The following is a 22,518-nucleotide window of genomic DNA, read 5'->3' on the forward strand; positions in this document are numbered from 1 at the left end:
GAGGGAATTGGGAAATTCCACCTGCAGTCTCGAGGTAACTTGAATCAGTGGTTGTTCATTCACGGTGCCTGATGCTATTAGAATTGGAATAAAACCAGTGAAGCTGATATTTGGAACAGGAACATCTGTTTCAGGCAGATCGATTCAAATGGCCTGTGTTGATATCATATCCCCTAAACTCATCTTGAGCACATTTTATATAATTTGTCACTTCTGTTGTTTGGCACATGTTTGATTTTGTGTTTTCAAATATGCACAACATAGACAGAGAAATTAATCGATTCCACTGCTACTGTGGCAGTATAATCTGTAAATATGATAGTTTAATTTGAGTCAGCAGGCAAAAAGTACAACATGGCTGGTTGGTAAATTAATAAATCCTTCTCATTGGATTCAACAGCAAGACTCCACAGTGTGCGTGAAACTATATTGATAGCAATATATGATTTTTCCTGATTCAGCACAATTAATTACATGCAACCGAGACTGACTCCTTAAACCCAGCACTGGTTTATTACCCACTAGCATTGGGTTAATCCGCATTGTGGATCAGCATTCGAGAATGCCAATCTCCCACTCTGATGCCCTCTAAACCACCTCAACATGGGCATGAGAGCAGCCCAAGGGGTTGTTTCTTCTTCTCTTCCTCATAGAAAATCAAAAAACCCTCACTTCTCCCTTGACATCTCCCAATATGGCACAGGTAAAAACACTGTTTTTTCAGATTTTGATGCTGTAAATGTGCTTAGGATGATTAGCTAGGATTGAGTGCCAGTGACAGTGTATCCCCCCACCACCAATCATTGGAGAATAGCACTGTGGGTGTACCTACACCACAGGGACTGCAGCGGTTCAAGAAGGCAGCTCACCACCACCTTCTCAAGGGCAATTAGGGATGGGCAATAAATGCTGGCCCAGCCAGCAAAGCCCACATCCCGTGAATGAATAATAATGAAAAGAATCAGTGGGAGAACTGCGTAATTGCAGTGGGAGAGACAAACACAATAACTGCCCAGCAACTGGCCTTCCATGTAATCAAGCCCCCAGTGGGACAGATATTATGCCCCTGGGAGCTGCCAGCCAATGAGAGGCTGGGAGCAGTGGCTGATGCAACTAATACGCCAAAGCCCAGTCAGAGGATCCCTGGACATGTGAGTGGGATAGGAGTTGCTGGGAGGGGAGTTGCTGGGAGGGGAGTTGCTGGGAGGGGAGTTGCTGGGAGGGTGGACAGGGGGATCGGAGGCAGTGGCATGGGGTGGCTTTCAGTACCTGCCCCCTTCCTGAGGCTGAGCCCCTCAATTGGGCAAAGAGTGCTTAACAACGAGGAAGGCAACCCCCGACCAGGCAGGAGGCACAGGAGAGCCATGCAGGTCTTGTTAAATCCCTGAGCAACCACTGAATTCCAGAGGGCTCAGGGATAATTGGTTTTAAGTGGCTCATTAATGGGTTGAATTGGCATCCCACTGCTGGTTGCTGGGATTCCTACATCGGGCCTTTCCCGCCCCATCTTAATTGGGACAATTTTCCTGATGCTGGATATCGGATGTGGACCCACCCGATTCTCCGGGGATGCCGTGTCACCATTCCCACTTCAGCAGGCTCCATTAAATTCCGCTTATTGCCTCAGCTTGGAATTTCCATCTAGATTTGATGAATTGAGAAAATCTTTGTAAGTGTATTTACTGACCTTGAGCTTAGCAATCGCACAAACCTGCACACAGCATTGCCAATATCTCTATTATCTGATAGAAAAAAATGTAGAGTTTACATGCTAGAAGGCACCTGGTAGTCAAAGGGCTAATTATGCATTTCCCGCATAAGGATGATATTATAAAGCTAGAAGGACATTTCTCAAGGGTACTGTATCACAATGTAGCACAAGTACTAGGAACATCACATCGCATTATCTGCATTACAAATCTTTGACAATACCAGAATTCTACAATGTGTTTTTCAAAAAGCATAACTAGCTCAGTTACAAAAACAGAAAATGCTGGAAGAATTCAGCAAGCCTAGCCACATCTGTGGGGAGAGAAATAGAATTAACATTTCGAGTACGTTTTTTTAAATATTTGTTCATGGGGTAGCTGACAATGGTTTCATGGTCATCATTAGACTTTTAATTCCCAATTTTTTTTCACTAAATTCAAATTCCACCATCTGCTATGGCAGGAATTGAACCCTGGTCCCCAGACCATTACCCTGGGTCTCAGGATTACTAGTCCAGCAACAATATCAGTATGGCATCGCCTCCCTGTATGACCCTCTACTAGCTCGGTGAGCTTGATTAATGGTAACCCAGAACAGTTTAGAAACCAGCAAATGACAACAAAATAATGAAGAGGGAGAAACTGGAGTATGACACAAAACTAGCAAGAAATATAAAAAAAAACTGGCAATTAAATCTTCCAAAAGAATGTAAAATGTAAGAGAGTAGAGAAAGAGAGCATTGGTCCTTTAAAGAGTGAGATTGGGGAATTAAAAATGGAAAATAAGGAAATGGCAGAGACTTTGAATAAGTAATTTGTATCTTGACTATTGTTGAAAAAAGAAATTTTGTCGAAGCTTTTCATCTTGCACTCATCAGGACAATTGCAAGAATACCAATATCAGTGGAAGCAACAACTTTATCCTGTATGAGAAGAGAGTGCTGATTGGTTGGCAAGTGGACAGTGATTGGTAGAGGCATTGCCATGGTGAATGCCAGTTAATGGTGACTGACAGTTAACTACCAAGCATTGTTTGAAATTTAAACCAGGCAACCTTTGCCCGGAGGAATGAACCAGTTAATGGCTTTGCAGACAGAAAGAACATGTACATTGCAACTATTTTAGCTAAACAAAATTAGTGATAGCCATTCACTGGATCATTCCTCAAGGAAATGCCTTGACCAATCAGAGTCAAGCTGCCTGATTTAAATTTCAAACAATGCTTGGCAGTTAACTGTCAGTCACCATTAGCTGGTGCATTCTTCATGGCAATGCCTCTACCAATCAGTGTCCACTTGCCAACCAATCAGCACTCTCTTCTCATACAGTATTAAGTTGTTGCTTCCCCTGAGATTGATATTCTTGTGATTGTCTTGATGAGTGCAAGACAAAAAGCTTCGACAAAGTGTCTTTTTCTACAATACTCAAGTTCTGTCCTGCCAAACAACTATTTATTTTGTATCTGTCTTCACAGTAGAAACACAAAAAAAATTCAAAGATAGAAAAACAGGGGCAAAATGTAGGGAGGAACTTAAAACAATCATGATCAATGGAGAAAAGGTACTAGGAAACCTCATGGGACTAAAGCCTGACAAGTCTGTTGGCCATTCTAGCCTGCAACCAAGGTCCTGAAAGGAAGTGGCTGCAGAGAATCTTCCAAAATTCCCTAGATTCTGGAAAGGCTCCAGCAGATTGGAACACTGCAAATGTAACACTACAGTTCCACAAAGGAAGGAGGCAGAAAGCAGGAAACTATAGGCCAGTTCATCTAACAGCTGTTATTGGGAAAATGCTAGAATCCATTATTAAAGAGGTTGTTCACCTGCTGGTTGTGCAACTGGACAAACATTTGCTCTGGGCATTGTGATTATGCTAGTTGTAACACAACTAAAATAAGTGACCAACACTTGCTAGGACCCTGGGAAGTACCGAGGATCAGTGGGCGCTTGGTGTGCATGTCCACTGATCCCTTAAGGTAGCGGGACAGGTAGATGAGGTGGTTAAGAAGGCATATGGGATACTTGCCTGTATTAGCCAAGGCATAGAATATAAGAGCAGGTAGGTTATGCTTGAACTGTATAAAACACTGGTTAGGCCACAGCTAGAATATTGTGTGCAGTTCTGGAATCCGCATTATAGGAAGGATGTGATTGCACTAGAGAGAGTGCAGAGGAGATTTACCAGGATGTTGCCTGGGCTGGAGAATTTTAGTTATGAGGAGAGATTGGATAGACTGGGGTTATTTTCCCTGGAGCGGAGGAGATTGAGGGGGGACATGATTGAGGCATATAAAATTATGAGGGGCATAGATAGGGTAGACAGGAAGGAGCTTTTCCCCTTGGTGGAGGGATCAATAACCTGGGGGCATAGATTTAAGGTAAGAGGCAGGAGGTTTAGAGGGGACGTGAGGATGAATTATTTCACCCAGATGGTGGTGGGAATCTGGAACTCACTGCCTGAAAGGGGGGTAGAGGCAGATACACTCATAACTTTTAAGAAGTATGTGGATGTGCACTTGCGATGCCTTGGCATACAAGGTTATGGGCCTAGCGCTGGAAAATGGGATTAGAATAGTTAGGTATTTGCTTGACCGGCGCAGACTTGATGGGCCGAAGGGCCTTTTCCTGTGCTGTAGACCTCTATGACACTTGAATATAGTTTGCACAATTTTTATAGCAATTACACAATGTGTTTCCTGAATTAGTCTCAGTGAATATTCCAGCACCAGACTGTAGTGATAACTTACAATAGGGTTGGAATCATTGAAAGATATTCTTCCTTTCATCTCTCTAAATGATCCAAGCCAGTCATTTTACTCCAAGTTAAATAGATGACATAAAATTGCTTTCTCATTTCCTTATTAAGAGAAAATAAACCATCCAAGAGTTTTCCAGAAAGAAGGACTTGTGTTTAGGATACTGTAAGTTACTCTCAACTAATGGATTACTTTGACGTGAATCACCATTGTTTCATTGTGATACAGCACCAAATTTTTGCAAGCAGGAAGTATGGGAGAAATCACGTGGAAATCTGTGTTACTGGTGATGGTTGAAGGCTGAATGCTGACCAAAGCATTGTAAGAGTTCTTTGCTCTTCTTCAATCTTTTAGATTGTTATCCCTTCCCCTAACCCCATCAAACAAGGAGACAGGACCTCAATTTAATATCTCAACTGAATGGCAACAATACTGACAATGCAACACTTGCTCGTCTGCACTGAAGTATTATCCTAGATTATGAGCGACTTGAACCTAAAATTTTCCAGAGAGCTCTTACTGTGTCAAAGTAACCATCAATTTCCATAACCTATTTTCAGCCTTTTCTTCTTCCAGAGTTGTGGGAGCTGAACAGGACCACAGTGTTCCATGGGCCTCGTGGATACCTTGACTTGCGAACACTTCTGTTAGACGAGTATCAGGACCGTCTGTTTGTGGGAGGCAGAGACCTTGTGTATTCACTCAGCTTAGATCGCATCGATGAGGATTATCAAGAGGTAAAGTAGCACAAGCTTGTTGGAGTTACACAAGCAGCTTTTCCACTATGGGATTAATTTGTTCATAACTCCTACTTCTTAGAATCATAGAGTCATAGAGTTATACAGCACAGAGACAGGCCCTTCAGCCCACTGTGTTCATTCTGGCCATCAAGCACCCATCTATTCTGATCCCATTTTCCAACACTTGGCCCGTAGCCCTGTATGCTACGGTGTTTCAAGTGCTCACCTAAATATTTCTTAAATATTGTGAGGGTTTCTGCCTCTAACATTCTCTCAGGCAGTGTGTTCCAGATTCCAACCACCCTCTGGGTGGAAACATTTTTCCTCAAATCCCATTTAAGCCTCCTGCCCCTTACCTTAAGTCTATGTTCCCTGGTTATTAACACCTCCACTAAAGGGAAAAGTTTCTTCCTATCTACCCTATCTATGCTCATCAAAATTTTATATACATCAATCAGGTCAGGTCCCCCTTAGCCTTCTCTGCTCTAAGGAAAACAACCCTAGCCGTCCAGTCTCTCTTCATAGCTGAAATGCTCCAGCCCAGGCAGCATCCTGATGAATCTCCTCTGTACCCTCTCCAGTGCAATCACATCCTTCTTATAGTGTGGCGACCAGAACTACACACAGTACTCCAGCTGTGACCTAGCTAGCGTTTTATACAATTCCTACATAACCTCCCTGCTCTTATATTCAATGCCTCAGTTAATAAAGGCAACTATCCCATGTGCCTTCTTAACCACCTTTTCTACTTGTACTTCTCTTTAAAACATTTGAAAAACAGTGGGCAAAGGATCAAATTTTCTAACACATCCATAGTTTCTTGAAGTAACAATTTGCGTCCAGATGATATTCGATAATCTACTGCACTTCCTAAAGTGCTTTTAACTGTAACTCTGAAGGACAAACACCAAACATGTTGTCGTGTTCTTTAACTGGCATATGGTTCACTGCATATTTAATAGTACGTAATACCAACAACAAGATCTTTTATATAATGTCTTTAACATAATCATATGTCCCAAGGAGCTTCACAGGAGCATTATAAAGCACAATTTGACATCAAATCTCAGAAGCTAATATTAGGTCAGATGTCCAAAAGCTGGTCAGGGGCACATTTTAAGGGGTGTTTCAAAGGAGGGAAGTGAGGTGCACAGTCAGAGAGGGGATTACAGGGTTTAGGGACAGAATCGTCCCAGATTTGCACCAAGTGTGGCAGCAGGCGGGAAAAGGGATGTTTTACTCACTGATCGCAATGGCAGCTTTGCCATATCATCCCAATCCTGCCTCATTAATCATGCATTCCCGGGGAACACACTGTTTCAAAGGCGGGCAGGCTCCGATTCACCCACCTCGCTGTCACCTCGCTGCTTCACCACGCCGGGCACCACATTTAAAATGCAGCCGCGTGCGCATCTCTCAGTGCTTCCAGCCCAGGGCTGCTGTAAGGAAGACATGGCCCCGAAAGGCAAGAAGACTGTAGCTCCCCTGGTTTAGTGACTCATCCCTCAGGCACCTGTTGGATGCCATGAAGGTCCCACTGTGTTGTCCTCTAAGCCTGCTCTGGCTGCATGATGGACAGCAATCTCACCACTCCGGCTTGGTAGGTGATGGCAGTAGTGGTCAGCGCCAACGCTGCACAGAAGAGGTCGGCCATCCAATGCAGAAAGAGGATGAATGATCTCATCCCTGCAGCCAGGATAAGGCAACCATCTCATCACTCTAAACTCACACACTCACAAACCTATCACACACTCACTGGCATCTCATTCACTGCCAGCTCAAGGGACATCACCACTCACTCTCTCACATACACCCTCACATCTCCATCTGGCCTCATCTCCTCTGGAGGCTGCCTCCTCAGCCCTCACCATCTTGAGGCCACTTGCACAGATCAACATGTGCCCCCCACACACACCCTGGGATACCCTAGGGTACAGCCCTAGTCCTGTTGAAAAGCCACCCAGCCTTATGGCTGTTCTGGTAGGTCCAGCTGCCCATGAGCCCCTAATAATGATGTGGTGCTGCCTGTGAACCTGGCGCTGGTGACTACAAGTGCTGCCCGAAGCAAGGTCGGCAAACAAACCTCAAAATCCTGACTAAGGTGCAACTCGCCAGGTGCATGTCGCTTCTGTACAGTTGTGGAACACATCAGCATGAAGCTTCCCTGATCGTTTCACACTCAATTTACCACCTGCCATATTAACGGGTTCTCCAGGTGGAGGAAATATTTAAAGAAAACCTCATTCTCTATTATTCAATTAAATTCCTTATTTCTTATTGTACTTTTTTGTGAAGTTCGTTCACTCAGCACCAAACTCCCCATGACAAACCTGCTCAGCATCATGAACTCTGTGACAATGCTAATTGAAGGGCTCATCCACTCTCTCCACATTAATTACTGTTTGCCTTTTTGGCTTTGGTTATGTTTTACTCTGGCCTATATTCCACCCTCTAATACTGAATTCTGATTAATGCGGATAAGTTTTTTTGTTGGAACTGGAATGTTTTTGTTTTCCTTCAAAATAATTTTGTTCTGGCCGTGGACAATCCGATAAACCTCCCTTTGGAGTTGGAGGGTCAGAGAGTGAAGGAGGAAAAGACAGGAGAGGAACAGGAATAGCTGAGAGGCGAGAGATAAGGAGGGGCACCCACAGTGGGCTTTCAGCATCACCACTCCTACAGGAGCAATGTGTCAGGAGACTTCCCTTCACCAAGGAGGCTGCTGATGGGCAACATTTTCCTCCCGTTTGGGGGGTGAAGTGTGGGAGCGGGTGTGCTTCTGATCGGTGCCCCCAATCGGGGGCCGCCGCCATTTTTACGTGGGCTGGCCAATGAAGGCCCACCCAGTGCGACATGCAGCAGGAGGATTCGCTCAGCCAGGAGTGCGCTCTTACGCGCGTGTGTGCATAAGAGCAACAGATCACCCTGAGGCAAAGTGCTGCCTCAGGGACAGCAGCACTGATTTAAAATGTTCAATAAAGATGAGAAAAACATTTCCCTGTCATGTCCCCTCATGTGACACTGTCGCATGATCTCAGACATGTCCATAACTTTTATTGTAAAATATTCTGCATTTTTAAAATCACTCATGAATCCTCATCCCGCCCGTGGATGAGGTTTGATGTTTTTTCTGAAGCCCACCTGGGCTCCCAGCCTGTCCACTAACCTTAACGTTGGACGGGCAGGTCCATCAATGAGTTCAATTGGTTTTTTAAAGGCTTTAGTAGGCCGTGGACAGGTTGGCGGGCGCTCATCCCACTCGGCTGCGTGCCCGTCGAACTGACAATCTAAATGATGCGAGGTGACGCCTGGACGCATACCCGACATCATCCCACGTCGTTTTAGGCCCCGCCCCTGCTTGCAGACCGGAAGATTCTGGCCAATGTGTACTGGAACCTCAAACCCAGGACCTGTGCTGTGCTGCTGTGGCTGCCAGAGGCACGGTGACTTTTAGCATTTATACAATGGGCTCCTTCCAGCAGTGCCAGTTCCCAGCATGCAGCACAGTGCCATGTCCAGCAGGTCTAATTCTATAATTAGGGGAATTGATAGCTTCCTTTGTAAGCAGGATCGAGAGTCCCACATGGTATGTTGCCTGTCTGGTGCCAGGGTGAGGGACATCTCTGACCGGCTTGAAAGGATATTGGAGAGGGAGGAGGAGGATCCAGCTGTTGTGGTCCACGTCGGGACAAATAACATAGATAAGACTAGGAAAGAGGACCTGTTTGAGGGTTATCAGGAACTAGGAACTAAATTAAAGAACAGGTCCTCAAGGGTTATAATCTCTGGATTACTACCCGTGCCACGTGCAAATTGGCATAGGGACTCGAGAATAAGGGAAGTAAACACGTGGCTAAAGGAGTGGTGTGGGAAAGAGGGGTTCCATTTCGTGGGGCACTGGCATCAGTATTGAAACAGGAGGGATCTGTACCATTGGGATGGTCTCCACCTGAACTGATCTGGGACCAATGTTCTAGCGAAAGGGTAAATAGGGTGGTCAACAGGACTTTAAACTAGAAAGTGGGGGGGAAGGGAAGGGTAAAACTCCAAGAAATATGACTAATGGGAAACAAAGCTGCAGGTTAGCGTGTGGGGGGTGGATTCAACTTCATGGAAAATTATGAAAAAACGGAAAAGAAAGGAGAGCCCAGGAGAGGCTGTTAAAGTCTCCGGAACACAAAATAGGACAGAGTGTTTGGAAAGGGCTAGGAATCTAACTTCAAGCACATCAGATAAAGGGACGACAATGAGAAAGGGGATGGGAAACACAGGACTGAAGGTGTTGTATCTGAATGCTCGTAGTATACGAAATAAGGTAAATGAGCTTGTGGCGCAGGTTGAAACTGACAGGTATGATGTGGTGGGTATCACGGAGACATGACTACAAGGGGATCAGGACTGGGAGCTAAATATCCAAGGATATACATCCTATCAAAAAGATAGGCAGATTGGCAGAGGGAGTGGGGTTGCTTTGTTAGTAAGAAATTAAATTAAATCGATTGCAAGAAATGACGTAGGGTCAGATGATGTAGAACCTGTGTGGGTAGAGTAGAGGAACCGCAAAGGTAAAAAAACCATAATGGGAGTTATGTACAGTAGTCAGGATGTGGGGCACAAGATACACCAGGAGATAGAAAAGGCGTGTAAGAAAGGCAAGGTTACAGTGATCATGGGGGATTTCATTATGCAGGTAGACTGGGAAAATCAGGTTGGTAGTGGATCCCAAGAAAAGGAATTTGTGGAATGTCTACGAGATGGCTTTTTGGAGTAGCTTGTGGTGGAGCCCACTAGGGAACAGGCAATTCTAGATTTAGTGATGTGTAATGAGGCAGATTTGATAAGGGAGCTTAAGGTGAAGGAACCCTTAGGAGGAAGTGACCATAACATGATAGAATTTACCCTGCAATTTGAGAGGGAAAAACTGGAATCAGTTGTAACAGTATTACAGTTGAATAAAGGCAACTACAGAGGCATGAGGGAGGAGCTGGCCAGAATTGACTGGGAGATGAGCCTAGCAGGAAAGACAGTGGAACAGCAATGGCAGGAGTTTCTGGGAGTAATTTGGGAGACACAGCAAAAATTCATCCCTAGGAAGAAGAAACATACTAAAGGGAGGACGAGGCAACCATGGCTGACAAGGGAAGTCAGGGACAGCATAAAAGCTAAAGAGAAAGCATACAATGCGGCGAAGAGCGGTGGGAAACCAGGGGATTGGGAAGCCTACAAAGACCAACAGAGGACAACTAAGAAAGAAATAAGGAGGGAGAAGATTAAATATGAGAGTAAACTAGCCAATAATATAAAAGAAGATTGCAAGTATTTTTTTAGATATATAAAGGGTAAGAGAGAGGCAAAAGTGGACATTGGGCCACTAGAAAATGATGCTGGAGAAAGGCTTAACATATGAGGAACGTTTGAGGACTCTGGGTCTATGCTCGATGGAGTTTAGAAGGTTGAGGGGGGATCTGATTGAAACTTACAGAATACTGAAAGGCCTGGATAGAGTGGACGTGGGGAAGATGTTTCCATTAGTAGGAGAGACTAGGACCCGAGGGCACAGCCTCAGAGTAAAGGGAAGACCTTTTAGAACAGAGATGAGGAGAAACTTCTTTAGCCAGGGAGTGGTGAATCTATGGAATTCATTGCCACAGAGGGCTGTGGAGGCCAGGTCATTGAGTGTATTTAAGACGGAGATAGATAGGTTCTTGATTGGTAAGGGGATCAAAGGTTACGGGGAGAAGCCTGGAGAATGGGGTGGAGAAACTTATCAGCCATGAATGATTGGTGGAGCAGACTTGATGGGCCGAATGGCCTAATTTCTGCTCCTATGTCTTATGGTCTTATAGGTCACTCAGGATAAATGTCTACATTGCTTTCTCAATGCAGGGTGTGAAGCAGGATGTGGGATACTGGATTGCTGGGCTCTGAGTGCCTCAGACTGCATACCTATGCTTTGTGTGCTTCCCATCACCATCCTGATAGTTGCTATTGAGCTTGCTTGTGTTGACAGGCATCCCATCACCAGGTTCGTGCCGAGCTCCCTGGCAGCAGTTTCGGTTCATTCATTCCACGTCAGTTCTCTGTGCCACCTTTGTTTCAACCAGGCTGCCAGGTTACTGGCTGGTTATTGGGTGACAAAGAGATGCACATGTCTTGTGCCTGCTGCCAGCTATCTGCTAATATGCAAGCTCACATCCTGTCAGGCACAGTCAATGTTCTTGGGCACAATTTCAATTTCAGATTAGCAGCTGCTTAATAATAGTTCCAGCCAGGTAAAACTGTCAGGTTTATACCATCAGACTGTATACAGGAACTTGGCTTCTGTTCCCTTTGGCATCAGAGATCGTTCAAGTAGTTCAGAAGAGAGCAAATAATGTTTTTTTTATTCATTCATGGGAAGTGGGCTTCGCTGGCTAGGCCAGCATTTATTTCCCATCCATAGTTGTCCTTGAGAAGGTGGTGGTGAGCTGCCTTCTTGAACTGCTGCCATCCATGTGGCCTAGGTACACCCACAGTGCTGTTAGGGAGGGAGTTCCAGGCTTTTGACCCAGCAACAATAAAGGAACGGCCGATATATTTCCAAGTCAGGATGGTGAGTGACTTGGAGGGGAACTTCCAGGTGGTGGTGTTCCCATCTATCTGCTGCCCTTGTCCTTCTAGGTGGTAGTGGTTGTAGGTTTTGAAGATGCAGTCGAAGGAGCCTTGATGAACTCCTGCAGTGTATCTTGTAGATGGTACACACTGCTGCTACTGTGAGCCAGTGGTGGAGGGAGTAAATGTTTGTTGATGAGGTGCCAATCAAGTGGGCTGCTTTGTCCCAGACAGTGTCAAGCTTTTTGAGTGTCAAAGGAATTGCACTCATCCAGGCAATTGGCGAGTATTCTATTACATTCCTGATTTGTGCATTGTAGATGGTGGACAGGCTTTGGGGAGTCAGGAGGTGAGTTACTCGTCACACGATTCCTAGCCTCTGACCTGCTCTTGTAGCCACAGTATTTACATGGCTAGTCCAGTTCAGTTTCTGATCAATGGTAACCCCCAGGATGTTGATAGTGGGGAGTTCAGTGACGGTAATGCCATTGAACATCAAGTGCGATGGTTGGATTCTCTCTTGTTGGAGATAGTCATTGCCTGACACTTGTGTGGCATGGATGTTGCCTACCACTTGTCAGCCCAAGCCTGGATATTGTATTTGGACATAGACTACTTCAGTATCCGAGGAGTTGTGAATGGTGCTGAACATCATGCAATCATCAGCGAACATCCCCACTTTTGACCTTATGATGGAAGGCAGGTCATTGATGAAGCAGCTGAAGATGGTTGGGCCGAGGACACTACCCTGAGGAACTCCTGCGGAGATGTCCTGGAGCTGAGATAACTGACCTCCAACAACCACAACCATTTTCCTTTGTGCTAGGTATGACTCCAACCAGCAGAGAGTTTCCTCCTGATTCCCGTTGACTCCAGTTTAGCTAGGGCTCCTTGATGCCACACTCGGTCAAATGCTGCCTTGATGTCAAGGGTAGCCACTCCCACTCTGTTATAAACAGTGAACACTTTAAAGATGAATATATATATATAGATATATATCCATGTGTATGTTAAGAAAGGTAAAATTGGTTTCAGTTTCAATTAGATTTTGTTTGTGAATCTTGGTGCCTGGGCTTCTCGATAGACTTGTGACTAAAGGTTTTAGGTCTCTTGGGTTTCTTTGTATATATACATTTTTAATGAGGCTTTACAGCCCCTGAAGTTAAAGAGTTGGATTAAAATGTGTTGAAAGTTCAATGGTTCTAAAACAAAACACAAAGTAGAGGAACTTTGCTGTTGCCTAGTGATAGTGATGCAGTGACACAGACACAGAGAAAGGACTGGAGCGGAGAGGGGGGTTCAGACTGTGTGTCAGAGAAAGAAGACAGGAATTTGAAACTCTCTGAGAAGAAAACCTGCAAGCTATTGAGACAGTGGTTAACTGAATAATCATTTATAGGACTCAGTAAGGTGATCAGTTTAGCAAATATGCTACTGGAAGACTGAATTTAGGAGGTCTATTTGTTTGCTCTGCAGTTGAAGAAACAGTGGGCTTAGAGTACAGTTTCTGGGTGTCTCGGGGAGAGATATGAGTTGGGGAAGAAGCATCAAATGAATGTTCAGGAATTCACCGGATGAAATCCATTTGTAACTATGCCCGTCCCAAGCAAGAAGCTTTTGTGTCAAGCTAGTGGTAAATCTTCAATGGTTTGTCTGTAAAGATATTGCCGGGGTAAAGGAATTGTGGGAATTTGAATTGTCGTCTTATAATTATATTGAATCTTTCCAACCTCTTTACCTGGTGTAATATAGTTCCCTTTCCTTGTTTTAATACATATTTTATTCTTTGTATTAAAAGTTCATCAGCAGGTTCCTGTGAATTTGTTCAGTAACTTTCCTCCATAATCTAAAAAAAAATTAGAATACATCAAGCAAGGTTTCACTCTGGGATCTGATTTGTCCAGTATCAGCATCAGTATCCAGTATCAGTATCAACATCAGTATCAACATCAGTATCAACATCAGTATCAGTATCCAGTATCAGTATCCAGTATCAGTATCCAGTATCAGTATCCAGTATCAGTATTCAGTATCAGTATCAACATCAATATCAGTATCAATATCAGTATCAACATCAGCTGGAGTCATAACATAATCTAAAGGTTATAAATGTTTCTGCATTTTGTTATTTCTTTTGGGTTTTCGTGCTTAGACCTACTGAGTAGAGGGTTTTTAATGCTTTAAAGGCTTGTGTTTATGTGGTAGAAATATTACAGAAATATATTTCTCTGGTAAACTTAATCTCCACCACCCCCCTCATTTCTGCTCTCCCTGGCACACTAACATTTATAAAGAAAGCTCTTCAAAATGTGTAACCAGTCTGGATACAATGGGTCCTGTGTAAGGTAGTAATTACCACTTATTACACTATTTAAAAAATCACTTACTCCTGAATGCATTGCATTAATATTTCCTGGAGTATTTACTGGGTAATGAGAACCTTAGCTTCACAATGCTGTGTGTATTTCAATGCTGCTATTATCAGTCAGGCAGCAGGGTAGCACAACTTACAAAGGAGTGAGGGGATGCTGGCAGAAACTTCTAGATTTCCACATCTAACTTCACAAGTGCTGATTCCAGAAGTTGCTGTTTGATTTACTCCTTAATAGTGGTGAGCACTGACAGCCAGAGCCTTATTATTAATATCCTGGCCTGCTATATGATTGCTTTTTGCTTTTGTAGAGTAATTTTGTTCCCTTTCTCTAAGGTTCCAGCATAATTTCCATTTCTCAGTGAACAAAAGACAGACTGTTTTCATGCACTATGTCACAATACAGCATCATCAAATCACTGAGGAGTGGAGAAACTCAGCTAATTTATGGAGCAGCAGTTAAGCCATACTGGACATGGGCTTTAAAAAGGTACAGATAGTAGCAGGTAAGGGGTGACTGCAGCAGGATTTCCAGGTTTCAGATCTTGGGAACAAAAAGGGACAAACATTCCTGTCCAGGGACATATTGGGTGCATTTAAGTTATTGAATTGAAAACCAGACACAGGAACTTGCAACTCTCCTGCCTGGTTTTACTCTGTTCTCCGGTGATCCAATGTTCCCATGGACAGGAACGGGTTGCGATTCACTGATTACAGAGGGACTGTGTGTCCTGACTGAGATTGCAATACAAATTGGAATTAAATCTTGAACCATCAGAGCAACATAGTCACAAACACGTGTTTAATATTTGAGAGCTTTAAAGGGAAAGTGTTTAATCTGAACAAAAAGGAACCCAAGAACCTTGGGGCAAATCTGGCAGTGTCTGTGGCTGGAGGCAGTTTGACTGTCACTGGGGTATAACAGGTATCACAGGTCACATACGAGCATTAGAAAGGAAACCTGGGCAGGTTCTATAAAGGGCATCACTCTGCAATGCCAGTTTTACATATCAGTCAAAGTTGAAAATTGCTGCATTGCAGAAGCTACAAAGCTACTGCAGAAGCTACAAATCTAAAATAAAACCAGAAAATGCTGGGACTCCTCAGCAGATCAGGCAGCGGCTGTAGAGAGAGTTGATGTTTTAAGGTGATATTGTTCTGACATTAGGTCATCAACCTGAAAGACTGGGCCGGATTTTTCTTTTAGGTTTGGGATCCCGATGCAAGATCAAATCCGGGTCCAGGCCCCTTACCTTGTTGGAAATCTTCAGCTGACTTGATTATTGAAGGGATGGTAAAGTGAAGACTCGGGAGTTTGCCTGCTGTCCAGTCAAATATGGCAGGTCAGATCCACAATGATGGGAAGCCAGTGGTATAGCCCCAGAACTGAGAAAGCAGCAGCTTCCTGATGCACATAAGGAACACAGGATGCCTCAAGGTGGATTTTGAAAAGCTATTTGAGAAAAAAAAATGTCCACAGCTACCAGACCCTCATTGTGGAAGGGAGCCCACATCCCCCAAAGGGCAGCCTGTGGTCACAGCTCTGACCATATATTGATATCAGCACCAGGTCAGTGGGCACTAGCCCCTAGTTGGCATGGGAGAGGAGCCTTAACAAGGCCCTTAATTTCCTTTACCAGCTATTTTTTTTGTCATGGGATGTGAGCATCACTGGCTAGGCCAGCATTCATTGCTCATCCCTAATTGCCCTTGTTCAGAAGGTATTTCTGGAGTCACATGTAGACCAGGCCAGGTAAGGACAGCAGATTTCCTTCCCTGAAGGACATTAGTGAACCAGATGGGTTTTTACAACAATCCGCAATGGTTTCATTTTAGACTTTCAATTCCAGATTATTTATTTATATTGAATTCAAATTCCACCATCTGCCATGGCAGGATTTGAACCCAGGTCCCCAGAGCATTACCCTGGGTGTCTGAAATAGTAGTCAGTGACAATACCACTACATCACCACCTCCCCACATGTAGGTATTGGGAGTCTCACATCTGATCTAGGCTGTTTGAAAATCGTGCAGAGGTGACGGATGCCTGTCACTCTTCCTCGGAGATTTTTCTGCCCGGCTGCCTCCAGTTCCACTCCTGGGACCGTTGGAAAATCTGGGCCATTCACTCAGTTTCTTTCTTCACAGACATTGATAGGCCTTTCTGCATTTTCTGTTTTTCTTACTGAAAATTACCTCATGTCTTTGAAGAGTTTAAATATTTTAATTCCTGGCCTACACAGACAGCTGTGATTCCCAAGCTGTATAATATCAGCTCCCTTCATCCTCTGAAGCACCTGTTCTTTATGCTGCACTCACCAAGTAGCTAAGAATGGAGGAGCTGAGCCAATGAGATCCAGTGTTTCTTGTGTGAGGGGCTGGTGCGAGGCTCAGGTAAATCTGCTCTCAGAACACAGCGTGTCCCTGTGTAAGTTCATCTTGACATTTAAACTCAGGTATGTTGGAGCAATAGATAGGACATTTCACCAATCTGAGTATATTAAAAATAAAAACACCCAACCACTGCCCTTTCCCCCCACCCCACCCCCAAAAGGGCCATCTGACACTTGTTCCATGTTATTCTTTCACAGAGTGCTGACCATTGTTCTTCTATCATCACATTCTGCTTTCTTACCTTCATGCCACTATTAACACCTTCTTTAGTTTTCACCACTACCATTAACACTCCCTTTGTCTTTTTGTCATAACACCTTTGTCAGTCTCTCTTTAGTCTCTACCTATCACTGGCCTTCTATCCAGCTTCACCTGCTCCATCCCTATCACATTTCTACTTCTTTTTAGCTCTGAAGAAGAGTCATATGGACTCAAAACGTTAATTCTGTTTCTCTCTCCACAGATGCTGTCAGGCCTGCAGAGTTTTTCCAGCATTTTCTGTTTAGATTTCAGATTTCCAGCATCCGCAGTATTTTGCTTTTATCTGAGCATGTTCGAATGTAAGCAACATTGTGACTTTAGCTCAAACACACACAGATGAGAGACTAAAGATTTGAACCAACACACATTTTACTCATAGACATTCGTGATATAAGAAACTAGTTTTGTTTGAGCAACAACCATTTGTTTTTAAAGCAAATGCTCCAGCGTATTGGGGTGACAAATAACTCAAAACAATGGAGCACAAATAGTTCTGTTTGCTGACAGTGTGAGGAACTATTCTGAGTATATCTGACTGAACAGTAACTCCTGGGAATGGAACCTGTCATCTTATAATTCAAACATCTGGTGACTGGTTAATGCAGTCAGAATCGCTCCTTTGTAGAACCTGGTGACAACGATATCCAGATTCCAACCTCATCCCTTGTTGGAAATAGTCAGCTGACTTGATTATTGAAGGGATGGTAAAGTGAAGACCAGAGAGTTTGCATTGATTGTAAAATTACTCAAAAAACTATGCTGAGATCGCTTTGTAAAAAGTCTGAATGGGCAGCATTTAACACAGGCAAAAGGGTGTCTCACCTGCTGGCTGGAGCTCCACATCTGTCCTTTGGAGAAGGTCCGCCGAATTAAATGCCAATCAGGCACTGAAGTGGACAGCGGCAGGCCTTCAGTGGGATCAAGGACCCTTGTGGCAGAAGTCATATTTCAGATTGTTGAACCAATCCCTCTTTATGTGCCACTTACATCAGTAAATGTGGATTATGGTCAGGTCTTGCTTCATTCCACCCATAACTGCAATGTCATCAGTGATACAGATGCATCCTGGCACAGTGCATGAAATGCAGTCCAGGTGAGCTTAAACAAGATCCTGGCTAACAGACAGCGCAAAAGGGAGTCATTGAAAACAGTATCGGCCAAATGGGGTATGAAACGTAGTAAGCTCTTGGGACCACGCTGTGAGATATAACAACAGGTAGCCATCAAGCTTAGTATCAAGCTTCGAGGAGAATTATGCACTGCAAATCTGATTTAACTCTTCTAATGTAGGTATTTTGTAAGGATAAGATTTCAAAGCTGTGTTTAAACATTGTGGATCGAGGCAAACTCTCAATGATCTATCCTTCTTTATGACACAAGTGATTGAGCTGCACTAGTGTGCTCTTGTACTCCTCTAATAATTCCATCTTTCTCCATTTTGTCTAGTTTGACCTTTAATTTGTCTTGTAAGTGGATGATGCACTTATGTGGTGGATCAGTTGACGGACTTGCACTCTCTTGCAAGTGTAATGTTGCAGCTCCCTTAAAATTGGCGATTTTGTCAAAACATTTTGGATGGTCATGAACTGAGATGATAGGAGTTGTTTCTAAGGTTGATTTACCTTGTGATGTCCGACTAATTCCATGGATTGTTACTAGTGTAAGACCACGACATGCTGGAAGACCTGTGATCATTGGGCCTTTAGTCTCCATGATGTAAACATCTGTGATGCCCTCAAGGGCTTGCACTTGCACTCTAAAACTATGGATCCTGCACATGGAATAAATGAACTGTTATGTGCTGAAAGTTGTGTAATAGTAGGTTTTGCCATGGCCTTCCATATCTGTGGATATATGTCTTTTAGAATCTGCAGGGTTAGTATGTTGGCACTTGTCCCTGTACCAGTCTTGGCCAATAACAAATAGTTACCAACTTTCTTAGGGCAGATAACTTGAATTTTGGAAAACACTCTGGACTTTGTGATGGAATCTGTGTTTTTCCATGAGACAGACAATGTAAAACATGTGTTCACTGCTCTTCATCTCATCGTGCACATCATTGTCATTTTCTGGTTTGTTAATCACCTCATGTATGTGCTTCTGACAGGATACCAGATGGTCATTCCTATTGCTAGAAGGTCCCCGTTGTGTACAGTCTGTTTGGATAAGTGTACGGCTCTTTGTAGCTGCATCAACCTTTTCTCTAGTGCACTGCTGCTGCCAATGGCCCTTTTCTGTCACGTGCCTCACAGAATTGGTGGAAAGCTGGGCATTTCTGTGGTGCATACAGAAGGCCACACCTTCCACATGTCTCACTAGGTTTGGGTGTTCTAGTGAGTGTGTCAACAATTGGGGTTGTGCTTAGGACCTGCAAGCCTTGTTGACCTTTGAAGTTCACTTTGTACTTAGGTCCGTCCTTCAGTAGCTCTTTGGTGCTGTATGTTTTGGGCTTGTCTATCAGATCTTGCTGGAATGCTTCACAGGAGTGGATGTGATCCCCAACTCAACAATTCTGTCTGCTAGCTCTGTGTCTGAAAAATCACAGCATGTGCCCATTCCTCTGCATCTGCTGACGAAGTGGTCTATAAATTCTATCGGCTGTGGTTGAAATGACATGAAGTCAAGTTGATGAATATGAAAGTTTAACCTGATTCTGAACTGGTTTCCACTGTAGCCCATATCTTTTGAGGATCCTTTAGCTCTTCTGCTGTTAATTCTGAAATGTTCAGCCTGTGTAGACCTTCATTCCCAATCACAAGGTGAATTTTTATGGCTTGCTTGTCTGGTTCAGACACACATGAATCAAGAAACCATAGCTCTGTAAGCTGTTTAAATATTTTGTATTCGGATAGTAGGTCAGCTACAACCCAATTCAAACTCGGGGATTTTGTGGACATTTTGACAATATCCCTTTGACCTTCCTCCTTGTTTTATTCAATTTATTGTTTAGCAACTCCCGAAACTGCCTGTTTTAATCGCAACTTTCTCTGGCCTGATGTTTTATGATAGCTTTGTTTGTTTGTTTTTTGTTTGACTCTCCTTTGCTCGCTATCGATCCAGTCCATACCCTGGTCGCTCGCCTGTCTCGACTGAGCTAACCCGGTGCTGATCCTCTCGACACGCTGTCCTACTCACGGAACTGACAGGTTAGGTGCTGCAATCTTTCCCTTAGGGATCCATCTGCTTACTAGCTCTTTATCTGAGCACCATCCTGGCCTGTTGCTGTGTGGTCACCACACCACGATTTCATCACTCTTCGTCACTGCAGCTTTGTTGTGGTCTGACCAAAACATTAAGGGCCACCTCATGCCTTAGAGTATGATCTAAGGCTGTTCACCATGTTGTACCTGTATATAACCTTGCTGCCAGGCTGTTTGATCACTGCTGAGCACCAGGTCGTGTTTTTTTATAATATAATGGCACCAATCACTCATAAGTGACTGGGAAAACACATTGTGGGTTCATTTATTTAAACTAGGCACTTGAGAACATATAGACACAGATAAAAAGCATGAAGGCATCAGTAGCAGGGCTGTGTGCCAGGTGCTTTGCTCACAGATCAAAGTGGAACTGACTTGATCAGTGACATACTTCACCTCTAGAGATGGCCTGCTGCTAACCCTTAAAGGCATATTACAACAAGCAGCGGGCCTTCCCCGGAACCAATGACCTGGAATGGAATTCCCACCCACCATGAGCTGGCAGCCAATCAGAGACTGGCAACTTTCCATTGCAGATGGGGGAATGGTGGCAGCTGCTGGTAATGTACCCAGGGAGGCGCCTAGGATCAGTGAGGGAACCAGGCCACAGGTAAGTGAGAGTGAGATGGGGGTTACAGGGTTGAGGTTGTGAGAGAAGTGAGTTAGCAGCTTTCTGGGGAGGGCATTAAATTCTGCTCAATAACTCCAAAGAAACCTGTAAGTTCCATGGTGACAGAGTTAATTATATATTGCTCAGCTCATCGTCTGCTGGATTTCAAGTATATGGCATTACAAAATACTTTCTCAAATCCAAATATATAAAAAAACGTTAGAGATAAAAGGGAGATGGTTGTAAATCTGAATCAAAATGGTAGGCAGGAGTTAGTCATACCTCACAGAGCAATGAGATCATGTGATCCTTCACTTGAGGATGAGTGAGACATAGACATAGTTTGTCTTTTTATTGTTTGTGGTGATCAGGCTGATGTGCATTTCGACATTTCTGTTGTTTAAATCTCTAAACCATTTCTAATTATCTACATGGACAGGGAATCTGCTTCATTAGTTCTATAAAAGTGAATGTCACTATGGCAACATTGCTCAAGCAAGAAGAAGCTGGAACTTTCTGTGTGGGATCTGGAGGAGTTCTCCTGGTTTGTTTTTCCCTACTCCAACAAGAAAAGTAAAGAAATATATCTCTTTGGGTCTCTTCTAGTTCCAGTTTTCTCTTTCCCTCTGCCCTCTACCATTCCTGCTGCCTCACCCTACCCCTACTCCCTGTCTCCACCTCTTTTCTTGTGTTAATCCTTCCATCCTCCCCCTCACACCCTCTTCCGCTCACCTCAGTCACTCTAGCAAGCTCAGCGATGTTTACCAGTTTCATGTCTTCGGTACACAAGCTCAAGAAAAGTTTGTGGACTCCAAACGTCTTCTGATGCTTCTTCAGTAACGTTGCCAAGGACAGAAGTGAGGTTGTTTACTGACAATTCCACAAATTCCAGTTCCATTCATAACTCCTCCAACAAATCATTCACACCAGGTATATATCAGTAATGCCCATCTCAAATAAGAGAAAGGCCATCTCCTGCTTTCACCATGAAGTTCTCCACTATTAACATCATTAATCAGAAGTTTAGTGGAGTCTCCTTGTCAACAGCATGGAGACATGAACAAGACAGATGTCAGGTTTCTGAGACAAAAGACTCATCTAATTCATCAAAGCCTCTACATGACAAGGCTGAACTCCAGAGTGTGATGGATTCCTCAAGATTTCCCTCCATTGCACCAACCGCAACCGCACCCCCCACCACATCCACAACCCCACCACCCCCCCCCCCCCCCCCCCCCCCACCCAACCACCCACAAATAGGCAGAGCCAGAACAACATTTGAGAAGCTTGACATTATCCAGGACAGAGCAGATTCCTGCTCCTGGAATCAGCATCCACCTCATGCATCACCCAGAGCACGACATGTGATTTAAAGGATGCACTTCAGCAAATCATCAGGGTTTCTTTAAAATCTCTCCTTTCTACACTCTCTGGACAAAAGTGGCCATGTTATGGGAACATTACCAGTTCCTGGAGTACAGGAGCAAGGATGTCTTTCTGCAGCTGTACAGGGCCCTGGTGAGACCACACCTGGAGTATTGTGTGCAGTTTTGGTCTCCTTACCTAAGAAAGGATATAGTTGCCATAGAGGGAGTGCAGCAAAGGTTCACCAGGCTGATTCTTGGGATGGCAGGATTGACATATGAGGAGAGATTGGGTCAACCATGCCTGCAATCACTGGAGTTTAGACGAATGAGAGGGGATCTCATTGAAACGTATAAAATTCCCACAGGGCTGGACAGACTGGATGTAGGGATGATGTTCCCTCTGGCTGGGGTGTCTCAAACAAAGGGTCACAATCCCAGGATATGGATTAGGCCATTTGGGACTGAGATGAGGAGAAATTCCTCCTTTCAGAGGGTGGTGAACCTATGGAATTCTCAACCA

At 44.1% G+C, this 22,518-nt stretch overlaps 1 protein-coding gene across 1 annotated transcript in view; it reads left to right on the forward strand.

Moving 5' to 3' along the window:
- Positions 1 to 941: 941 nt before the first annotated feature.
- The window catches only part of LOC121286167 (semaphorin-3E-like), a 214,951-nt gene continuing 193,374 nt past the window's right edge, over positions 942 to 22,518 (forward strand). The window contains exons 1-2 of the mRNA XM_041203146.1: positions 942 to 1,151; positions 5,025 to 5,201. Of these exons, the coding sequence (XP_041059080.1) occupies positions 942 to 1,151; positions 5,025 to 5,201 (387 nt within the window). The remainder of the gene's footprint in view (positions 1,152 to 5,024; positions 5,202 to 22,518) is intronic.

This window comes from Carcharodon carcharias, chromosome 13 (genome assembly GCF_017639515.1).
Source record: "Carcharodon carcharias isolate sCarCar2 chromosome 13, sCarCar2.pri, whole genome shotgun sequence".
NCBI classification, from domain to species: domain Eukaryota; kingdom Metazoa; phylum Chordata; class Chondrichthyes; order Lamniformes; family Lamnidae; genus Carcharodon; species Carcharodon carcharias.